Source organism: Ursus maritimus, unplaced genomic scaffold, assembly GCF_017311325.1.
Source record: "Ursus maritimus isolate PB19 unplaced genomic scaffold, ASM1731132v1 scaffold_19, whole genome shotgun sequence".
NCBI classification, from domain to species: Eukaryota; Metazoa; Chordata; class Mammalia; order Carnivora; family Ursidae; genus Ursus; species Ursus maritimus.
Genome location: NW_024424341.1, coordinates 23,808,077 through 23,819,699, shown reverse-complemented (window position 1 = coordinate 23,819,699; position 11,623 = coordinate 23,808,077). Strand labels below are relative to the sequence as shown.

At 38.8% G+C, this 11,623-nt stretch overlaps 1 protein-coding gene, 1 non-coding gene and 1 pseudogene across 3 annotated transcripts in view; 1 reads left to right on the top strand and 2 right to left on the bottom strand.

The window, feature by feature from the left end:
* TANGO6 (transport and golgi organization 6 homolog) overlaps positions 1–11,623 on the bottom strand; it is a 176,946-nt gene that overhangs the window by 143,772 nt on the left and 21,551 nt on the right. For both annotated transcript variants that reach the window (XM_040633505.1, XM_040633506.1), the window contains exons 5-7: positions 11,248–11,384; positions 9,358–9,520; positions 2,611–2,693 (exon numbers count right to left, since the gene is read on the bottom strand). In XM_040633505.1, the coding sequence (XP_040489439.1) occupies positions 2,611–2,693; positions 9,358–9,520; positions 11,248–11,384 (383 nt within the window). The remainder of the gene's footprint in view (positions 1–2,610; positions 2,694–9,357; positions 9,521–11,247; positions 11,385–11,623) is intronic.
* LOC121103570 lies at positions 6,952–7,058 on the bottom strand. Its single transcript, XR_005835821.1, has one exon. It is a non-coding gene; the product is annotated as a U6 spliceosomal RNA (small nuclear RNA).
* Positions 7,210–8,409, top strand: LOC103673618 (annotated as a pseudogene).

Genomic DNA, 11,623 nt, shown 5'->3' with positions numbered 1-11,623 from the left:
ACTTCCCATATGTTCATCTTTTTCTTTCTTAAATTCCACATATGAGTGAGATCATATGGTATTTGTCTTTCTCTAACTTATTTCACTTAGCATAATAAACTCTATCTCCACCCACATCATTGCAAATGGCAAGATTTCATTCTTTTTGAAGGCTGAGTAATATTTCATTGTATATACATACCACATCTTCTATATCCATTCATCAGTCAATGGACATTTAAAGCTGTTTTAAAAAAGAAAGATTTACTCTACAGTCAAATGTCCATCAACTGATGAACAAATAAACAAAATGTGGTATATTCATACATTTAAACATACAATTAAAAGGGACAAAATATTGATATATGAAACAACCTGGATAAACCTCAGAAACATGCTAAGAGAGGGGCGCCTGGCTGGCTCAGCTGGTAAAGCATGTGATTCTTGATCTCAGGGTCGTGAGTTCAAGCCCCATTTTGGGCATAGAGATTACTTCAAACAAACAAACAAACACCCTTATGCAAAGAGAGAGAAACTAGCCATAAAAGATCACATGTTGCATGGTTGCCTCCCATAAAACAGCCAAGGCAAATCCACAGAAGTAGAGAGCAGATCAGCAGGCTGGGGCTGAGGGTAGGAACAAGGAGTGACTGTAAATAGGCACAGGGATCTTTTTGAGGTAACAGAAATGTTCTAAAATTGTATTGTGGTTGGGGCGCCCAGGTGGCTCAGTCGTTAATCGTCTGCCTTCGGCTCAGGGTGTGATCCCAGGTTCCTGGGATCGAGCCCCGCATGGGGCTCCCTGCTCCGCTGGGAGCCTGCTTCTTCCTCTCCCTCTCCCCCTGCTTGTGTTCCCTCTCTCGCTGGCTGTCTCTCTGTCAAATGAATAAATAAAATCTTAAAAAAAAAATTGTATTGTGGTGATAGTTTAACTCTGTAAACTTACTAAAAATCATTGACTTGTACACTTAAAACATTATTTTATGGTCTGTAAAGTATATCTAAATGAAGTTGTTTTATAATAAAAGGTTTATTCTAAAAAAATTCTGAAGAGTGAAACAACTCAATTTTTTAAATGGGCAAAATATATAACTAGGCAATTTACAGAAGGGAAAATTACGAATGAATCAAGAACACAAAAAGATGTTCAACTCACCAGTAATAAGAGAACTGTTAATTAAAACCACAATGCACCTCAGGTAGGAAGCAAGGGAAATGTGACCAGGGGTAGGCAGATAGAAGATTTCAACTGAATTGGTAATGTTTAATTTCTTAAGCTGAGTGACGGGTACATGAGTATTCATTTTTTTGTATATTTAAATTATTTCATAAAAAACTAAATATTTACTCATTGTTCAATTTACTGCTATAGAAATGGGAAATGTAGAATTTTTAAATTATTGATGAATAATTCACATGCCATAAAATTCACTCTTAAAATGTACAAGTGGATTTTAGTATATTCGCAAGGTTGTATAACTATCACCACTGTCTAATTCCAGAACATTTTCCTTACCTCGAAAAGAAACCCCATACCCATTAACAGCCATTTCTAATTCCCCATCCCCAGGCCCTAGCAACCACTAATCTACTTTCTGTCTCTATGAATTTGTCTATTCTGAATACTCCATGTAAATGGAATCATACAAAGTATGGTCTTTTGTTTCTGGCTTCTCTTAAAGTTTAAAAATTGTTATTTTTAAGTGTTTGTGTTGTGGCATGTGTCCATACTTCATTCCTTTTTATGGCTAAAAAATATTCCATTATATGGATATATCACATTTGCTTATCCATTCATCAGTTGATAGACATTTGGGCTGTTCCCACGTTTTGGCTATTATGAATAATGCTGCGATGAACATCTGTGCACAGGTTTGTGTCTGAACATGTTTTCTTTTCTCTTGGGTATATACCTACGAGTGGAATTACTGAGTCATATAATAATAACTCCATGTTTAACTTTTTGAGGAACTGCCGAACTATTTTCCAGAGCAGATGTACCTTTTTACATGGAATATAATTTTGAAAGCTGTTTACTACTGTGGATATTTTTAATAGTAAAATACTATTACAAATTTATTGAAAAAAGAAGAATATTTACTTCAACTCCATCTGACCCTCACACAATGTATTTCATTTTGTCTAAAATATATGTTTCATATATATTTATAAGACTGTAATCATAGAGAACATACTTTTTTTCATTTTCAGTAATATGTTTAGGTAGTCTTTTGCAAGGTTCATTTATTCAGACTTTTTATGACGGTGATTACTATCAAAAGATATAAAGTAGATTCAATACTATCATACAGTTTTGGAAACCTACAGCATTGAAAATGTCAGCTAGTTTCTTCAAAAGACATGCTTTCATCAGTGGTATGTGCCAGTTAGAGAATCTAAGCAGTTTAACATTCAGAGTGAATGATGAAATTGACAGTTTCAAAATGTATCAGTTTTTTTTTTTTTTACAAACAGCTTATAGTTTCCAGTTTTCAAAGCGAAAAAATATTGATCATTTGGAATTCAAGATTAGTCATTCCAATTCTTGAAGTACTGATTAAAAAGGCAACACTATTTTAAAAGACTAAGTATAAATATTAGCTAAAAACATCAGTGACTCAAATTACCAACCTTAAATACATCCTCAATACATCTAGTAAGTTCTTCTTCTGTCACCAAAATGATCCCTGGCACCATGTCACTCTCTGGAATCTCTAGAGAACAAAAAACAAAATTACCCATACTCAGTACCTGACTGAATAGGACTCAGGACTTGAGAAAGAAAACTTTACTAGAAAGACAGTTCTGTAACAGCTAAAATTAGAGATTTGACATGGTTACCAAATACAATATTTTATGAAATCTATGATGCCAATGATTATAAACATTCATTATTATTTCGTGTATCACTAAAAAAGAAACAAGTAACCTATGAAACATTATGACTTGAAATTTTGTGAATTTAATGAATGAAAAATTGGGGATTGGATTAAATGAATATGACAGAGTCAGTGGTTATATTGAGGTGACTGGTACAAAGGAATTTATTAAACTTTTCACTACAGATATGTTTGAAATTTTTCCTTTAAAAAGTTTTAAAATAGGGGGGTGCCTGGGTGGCTTAGTTGTTAAGTGTCTGCCTTCGGCTCAGGGCTTGGTCCCGGCGTTCTGGGATCGAGCCCCGCATCAGGCTCCTCCACTGGGAGCCTGCTTCCTCCTCTCCCACTCCCCCTGCTTGTGTTCCCTCTCTCGCTGGCTGTCTCTCTCTCTCTCTGTCAAATAAATAAATAAAATCTTAAAAAAAAAAAGAAAGTTTTAAAATAGGGCACCTGGCTGGCTCAGTCGGCAGAGTATCAGACTCTTGATCTCAGGGTGAGTTTGAGTCCCACGTCAGGTGTACAGATTACTTAAAAGTCTTTTTTTTTTTTTTTTAAGATTTTATTTTATTTATTTGACAGAGAGAGAGAGTGGGGGAGGGAGGGAGCATAAGCAGAGGGAGCAGCAGAGGGAGAGGGAGAAGCAGACTCCCCCATGAGCAGGGAGCCCAACATGGGGCTCAATCCCAGAACCCTAGGATCATGACCCGAGCCAAAGGCAGATGCTTAACTGACTGAGCCACCCAGGTGTCCCTTAAAAATAATTTTTTTTAAAGATTTTATTTTTATTTATTTGACAGAGAGAGAGCACAAGCAGGGGGAGCAGGCAGAGGTTGCCTGCTCACCAAGCAAGAAGCCTGATGCGGGACTCGATCCCAGGACCCTGGGATCATGACCTGGGCCGAAGACAGACACTTAATGACTGAGCCACCTAGGCGCCCCTTAAAAATAAAATCTTTTTTTTTTTAAAGATTTTATTTATTTATTTGACAGAGATAGAGACAGCCAGCGAGGGAGGGAACACAAGCAGGGGGAGTGGGAGAGGAAGAAGCAGGCTCATAGCGGAGGAGCCTGATGTGGGGCTCAATCCCATAACGCCGGGATCACGCCCTGAGCCGAAGGCAGACGCTTAACCGCTGTGCCACCCAGGTGCCCCTTAAAAATAAAATCTTAAAAAAAATTTTTTAATAGACTTTTTAAGAAATTATTAAAAGAGGAGAGGTGGGTAAGGGAAAGGGTGAAATAGGTGGCGGGGATTAAAGAATACATTTACCATGATGAGCACTGAGTAACGTACAGAATGGTTCAATCAGTATATTGTACACCTGAAACTAATTTAACACTGTATGTTAACTATACTGGAATGAAGATTTAAAAACTTAATAAAAAAAAGTATTGAGGGGTGCCTGGGTGGCTCAGTTGTTAAGCGTCTGCCTTTGGCCGAGGTCATGATCCTGGCATCCTGGGATGGAGCCCAGTGTTGGGCTCCCTGCTCAGCCGGAAGCCTGTTTCTCCCTCTCCAGGTCCCCCTGCTTGTGTTCCCTCTCTTGCTGTGTCTCTCTGTCAAATAAATAAATAAAATTAAAAAAAAAAAAAGTATTGAGAGTTCTTTTATATTTACTTAGACAAACAGTTTAACAGTTTAACAGTTTTAAAGCTTATACATTCCTTGTATAAGCTTTTTAATTAGGATAAACCCAATAAGAAATTCTTGAAACTTCACATTAAAAGTCCAACTCTTCTGAAATATTTCAACACCATTACTGATATCCATATTTTGCCGTAATATATTGTCCTCTGTGCCATCAAGGGCGCAGGTGAAGTGACATTTCTTTTTTTTTTTTTTTTAAGATTTTTTATTTATTTACGTGACAGAGAGACAGCCAGAGAGACAGCCAGAGAGACAGGGAACACAGCAGGGGGAGTGGGAGAGGAAGAAGCAGGCTCCCAGCGGAGGAGCCCAACGTGGGACTCGATCCCGGAACGCCAGGATCACGCCCTGAGCCGAAGGCAGACGCTTAACGACTGCACTACCCAGGCGCCCCAGGCGAAGTGACATTTCTTAAAAAGTTCACCACTCTACTATTGTCTTCACGATGTTGTTCTGAGTTGCTGACATCCATTCTACAAGTTTTAATGCTCATTTGCAGACACAGGCAATGCCATGATTGCTACCTGGCCAGCAATAATTATGAGATGCATCTTGATATCAGAGTTGTTAAAATGTGAAAAATATATCCAAAATTAAAGTTTTTTATGTGAAAAGCATATGCACCCTAAAATTGATAAAATATAGTAATTCATCATAATCGTCACATAGTCTTAAAAATGTGATACAATATGAAAAATAAAATAAGAAAGATTAGATTGTTTTTCCAGTGGCAATGATGGGGCTATCTATCTAAAGCAGTCAGATTATTATATAGTCCCTTTTTGTTATCCACAGATTGTTGATGCAAAACATGTAGCTGGTGTTACAAATATAACTTAACATATGAAGAAATGCCTGGCAAACAGATGTCCAATAAATATTCCTAAAATGAATGAAAAAGGTCCAGGACAAAAACAATTGATCCACAAATGGACTGAATTTAGGCCTCCCAAGAATAGTGTTCTTAGACCAGGACTCAAACTTGAACACATATTTGAATTTCCCAGAAGGGCCTGTTAAAACACAGACTGTTGGGACCCACACCAGTGTTTATGATTCAGTAGGTCTGGGAGAACCATATTATATTTCTAATAAATAATAATAAAGTTGTATTTCTAATAAATCCCCAGGTGATACTGATGCTGCTGGGCCTGAGACCACACTATGAGAACCACTGCCACAGACTAGAAACCTAATCAGACCAGACAAGAGAATAAACAGATTAGTAATGAGGTATAGTCTTAGTACATGAAATGAGATATAAAAGAATTCTTACACCCTATTGCTGAAGGCCAACAGAAATAATATTTCAGGGGCACCCGACTGGCTCAGTCAGTAGAGTATAAGACTCTTGATCTCGCGGCTGTGAATTCAAGTACCAAGTTGGGTGTAGAGATTACTTAAAAATCTTTAAAAAGAAAAGAGATAATACTTCATTTTCTGAGCGATTTTTTGAGGAATATACTGATTCTAGACTAGATTTCTATAAAATATATAAAGGAATTTTAATTACTTATTCAAATATCATGTTCAGTTTGGGCCCATCCACGGACACCAAAAAATATATATAAACAAAATAAAATAAAGTATACACACACGTTTATCATGTTTGAATAATCATAAATTTTACTTCACCAGGCTCAATTTGGTTAAGTTTTACTATGCACCAGACTTGGACTTTCTTAGGGCACCTGGGTGGCTCAGTCGATTAAACATCCAACTCTTGACCTCAGCTCAGGTCTTGATCTCAGGGTTATGAGCTCAAGAACCTGCACTGAACTCCACACTGGGCGTGGAGACTACTTTAAAAAAAAAAAAAGAGTTAGACTTTATCCCTGGCCACCTCACCACCACACATGCTCAGAAAAATTTATACTACAAATGACTTTTTGAAAAAGTCTACACAGAACTAAATTTGGTTTAACCATAACATCAAACTTCTTCATTTATAACCTTAGGAACTGTTATCTAGAAAGGTTTTTCTTTTCTTAAAGGAAGAATGCTGAAATAATACTCTGTATCCAAGTATTAAATTCAGTAAAGTATGGGGGAAAAAATCCGGTATGAAATTAGTATGAAAACATACCAAGGGAAGTGGTAAAATGTCAATCTTCTAAGACATTAAAACAGAACTAAACCCACCAACCAAATATGGGAAAATCTGAGCATCAAAATGAATGACATGAATGTCTGGTAACCCAGCGAGCTAAAGAAAAAATCTCTGGGGGCGCCTGGGTAGCGCAGTCGTTAAGGCGTCTGCCTTCGGCTCAGGGCGTGATCCCGGCGTTCCGGGATCGAGTCCCACATCGGGCTCCTCCGCTGGGAGCCTGCTTCTTCCTCTCCCACTCCCCCTGCCTGTGTTCCCTCTCTCGCTGGCTGTCTCTATCTCTGTCAAATAAATAAATAAAATCTTTAAAAAAAAAAAATCTCTGAATCTATTTTTTTTTTAATATGGAACACTATACGAATTTATATGTCATCTTTGCACAGGGGCCATGCTAATCTTCTCTGCATCATTCCAATTGTAGTACACGTGCTGCTGAAGGGAGCACTGTCTGAATCTATTTGATAAATAATTAGTTTTTTAAAAGGGATGAGGTGGGGAACTTGGTTGGCTCAGCCAGTAGAACGTGCAACTCTTGACCCTGGGGTTGTGAGCTAGAGCCCCATGCTGGTGGGGTAGCTTGTACTTAAATTGTTTCTTATACCTTAAAAAAAGGGGGGGAGGGGATGAGGCAAGGAGAAAGAAAAGCTTCTCTTTATAGAAGAATATCAGCCTAACAAATTAGAAATAACAAAAGAAATAGAAAGCCACAATTTTACTGGCAAGAATCATTAACGGATACCAAACCACAATATGAAAGACTATTGGGAAATGGAATACATATAGTCTCAGACTATCATCCCGTAGATTACTTACAAATTACAAGAAAGGTATTTGAACAATGGAGAAATACGGCTACTAATGAAATGACCAAATTTAACATCATTAATAATGGGATAAACTGATAATGTGTGCCCTCTAATCTGATGGAAACAGAGAAAAAATAACCTTCATCCTATGTAGTACTGCTGCTGAAATGTTTAACCTGGATCTAATCATGAGGAAATAATTAGACATACAAATTGCAGAACATTTTATAATTAAGACTCTTCGAAAATATCATGAGGACAGATGCCGTCCCTCCTCAGCATGGCCTGAGTGCCTGGCTGGATCCCAGCCATGAGATGCTGCTACAGCTTCGAGAACAAGGACTTGAACCAGGACCGAGAGGAGCAGAAGCTGCTGCTGGACCCTAGTGCCCCCCCTTACCAAAGCCCTCAGTGGAGCTGAGCCCAACTACCACAGCCTGCATTATGGCTCGCACAGATGAGCGGGCCCTGCTCTCCCCCGTCTGTTAAGATAGCCAGCAACATCCCCGAAGTGTCTGTGCAGACTCCCAGGGCATGGGCAGCACGAATACACGGACCCAGCAAGGCAGCACAGCACCCGCTTGGCTGTGCGGAGCAACAGGCTGACCCGCGGGAAGAAGCTGCCACTGGAAGAAGCCGCTGCCGCCGCCGCCATGTCTCACCTACCAACCCCACCATGTGCAGGCCAGCGAGCCCGGCCCCTTCTCCGACTTGCAGCAGGTCTCCAGGACAGCTGCTTAGGCCTCCAGGGCACTTCCTCAGATCGGAGTGGACACAAGAGGAACTGGTTGCACAGTTTGGGATACATGAAGAGAAGGATCGTGGGACAGCTCTTTTCTCTACACCCGCACTCCACCCTGCCTCTCCTAGCCCCCAGCCTCACTGTGGCTCACACAGTACCCTAACCTGCTACTAATCCCAGAAAAGAGTGTGGAGGAGGAGAAGAGTGAGGCTGGAAGCCTGAGCAAGTGAGGACAGAGCAAGGGAGGGCAGAACCATTTGGGAATAGCCTTCAAGGCCCTTGCCAGGGATGGGGGTGGTCAAAAGGTTAGGACCTAGTAGGTCCTCACTGTCACTGGGAAGGTAGAGGTACCACTGTGAGGGTGATCCCTAGGGAGCCTATGGGGGCCCCTTCCCACCCCTTCTCTTGGCCTCACTCCTGTCCCCCTGCCCTGGTGCTCACATGCATCTCACTAGGGTTTGCGACTGCAGTCTGGACGAGCTCGAATTCAAATGAATTGAGTTTATATTTCTAGCACGCTGGGTTTTTAAATGTTTGGGGTTTGGAGGTTTTGTTTTGGTTTGTTACCCTTGATAAAGGAAGTATATTCATCTGGGAAAAAAAAGTCATGGTGAAAAACAAAAGACTAGGGAACTATTCTACATTAATGCAAACTAAAAAGATATAACAAGTAAATGAAATGCATGATTCTTGATTGGATTCTAGATTTAAAAAAAATAGCTGCAGAGGAAATTCTTGAGAAAAGTAGAGAAATTTGAATCAAGTCTGTTTATTATTTTTTTAACTTTATGTATTTTTAAGTAATCTCTATGCTCAACGTGGGACTCAAACTCATGAACCCGAGATCAAGAGTTGTGTGCTCTTCCAAGTGAGCCAGTCAGGCGCCCCGAATCAAGTCTGTATATTAGACGATCTCTGCAACTAACTCTCAAGCGCTTCAGAAAAAATGTACATGTATAATAAGAGAAAGATAAAATAAACATGGCCAAAAGGGTCAATCTAGGTAAAGTGTATAGGGGTGGTTCAATGTACTCTTCTTGGAACTTTTGTGAGGTGGATTTTTCAAAATAAAAAGCTGGGGAGAAAAGAAAGCACAACTAAAGTCACTGAAATACTACAGACTTAAGTCATTTAAACCTGAAACACTGAGGAAGATCCTTGAGAAGGACACCCAACCACCAGACTTCCTTGTTTACCTGCTGTATTTAAACATCGATGGAGAGGAGCCAGCACTGGCTGAAGCAAATACTTCGAAGCCAACTGTGGGCGTTCTCTTGACATTGTTATAAAGGTAGTGGTGGCAACTCTTTGAAACTGTCGCGCTGTCAATTTATCTTGAAAGTGAAATAAGTCTAGAATCTACAAGAAAAAGTACATGAGGTAAATAGAAGACTCTTTGCAAGGAGCATTACATTAACTAGAGAAAGCACTAATGTCTTTAGACCAAAAAATAAGCTTACTGCAGTAATACTGATTCAACAGATTTTTTTTTTTTTTTTACTTTTAACAACCCAGTATCAGAGGGTTTGAGAACCAAGCTATGCTTTTATCAAGGAATGCTATCTAATTTATAAAATACATGTTCATCATAGAAAATTTGCAAAAGAAAGTTTGAAGAAGAAAAATCATACCAAATCACTGAAACATTTTTGGTACATTTTTTCCAATCTATCTCTGTATAATATTTTTCTTTTTAATTGACACCACACAATATCATTTTACATATTGCTGAAATCTGCTCATATTGTTATAAATTTCTCAAAAATATATTTAGGCTGTATGAAAGAATTTATTAAATTATTTCCTAATATCCCAACATTGTTTTCTCTCAAAATTTTGCTATTATACTATACCTGAAACTAACACAACCCAGTTATGTTAACTATACTGGAATTAAAATTAAAAACGTAAAAAAAATTATCCTATAGCACCACCAAATGAAATTTCTGAATCAAGGCATATAAATATGTTTAGGGTCTGAAGAACTCTGAACTATCATGCCTGAACTATCCCACAAAGAATCTATCTTTTTCTCAAAGATAAATACAGTTCTCCAGTGTCTATGAGTGGTACACCCTAGTATAAGAAGTCAACAGAAAAATGTATTTCTAGGGGACACCGGGTGGCTCAGTCTGTTAAGCATCTGCCTTCGGTTCAGGTCATGATCCCAGGGTCCTGGGATCGAGTCTCACATCAGGCTCCTTGCTCAGTGGGGAGTCTGCTTGAAAGATTCTCTCCCTCCCCCTCTGCCCCACCCCCTAATTGTGCACTCTCTCTCTGAAATTAATTAATTAATTAAATCTTAAAAAAAAAAATCCTCTCTTGCCTTCTGCCCCTACCCTACGCTCTCCCTCTCTTAAAAAAAGTTATAGATATTAACTGCAGCATGGTTTGAAGCAGCAAAAGAATGGAAACAACTCAATGTCCATTAATAGGAGGCTGGTTAAGTGTGTTATGGTACATTAATACGATGAAATACTATGTACCCATGAAAACAACAGGGCAACTCTATATGAAATGACTCTTTACAAAATGATCCCCTACGTACATTGTTAAGTTAAAGAAGCAAAATGAAAAACAGTGTGTGCGGCACATTATCACTTAGATAAAAATTAGAGTATATATACAGATACATACACATATAATTGGATATGCATTAATGCACAGAATGTCACTGGAAAAAAAACAAGAAATTGGTAACGGTGACTACTTCTGAGGGACTAGAAAACAGAGATGAGAGGAAGACTTATTTTTGCTTCCTCTTCTGTGCTTTTTAAATTGTATACCATGTTAATTTACTTTGTTTACTTAATATCTGGTTTTTTTAACTAATTGAAAACACTGAGGAAAGATAATGAACAAGACGAAACTTTAGTTTCATATTCGAGCTCTGAGAGCAAGTGGGACTACTCATTTGACAATGGGGAGGCGTTCCTAAACCTAACAACAAGTGTTTATTCGCCCCTCACTGAAAATAAACTTAAATATTATGTTGCTTTTACCTCCACATTAGAGAAACATTAAAGTCTCCTTTCTGTGAATAAACAGATAATCCTCACCCAGTGAAAAGAAACAAAGCTGTTTACCTGGGGGCAGATATCCCTGTAGTAATCCTCCGGGGAAAGACACTGCTGAGGACAAGAGGCCAGGATCTTTGCAATCAGGTCACACTTCTTCCAGTCAGCAGCCGCTGCCTCGCCATCACTCCCACCGGCCGCCCCAGCTGTCAGCAATGGACACAGATGTCAACAACAACTCATACCAGTTGCCCTACACGGCTCCTTAAAATTTCAGCAAAAAAGTGGTTTTTCTCTACTGAAAATTGCTCATCTCTTTTATAAGATAATCTACCCCTCTGCACTTCCATGTTGATTTCTGCGTAGTTCAGAGGAAAAAGTCACACTTAATCATTGTAATGTTATTATCGACATAAGTTGAATACTAGCTTCTTCTCAGTGTTTA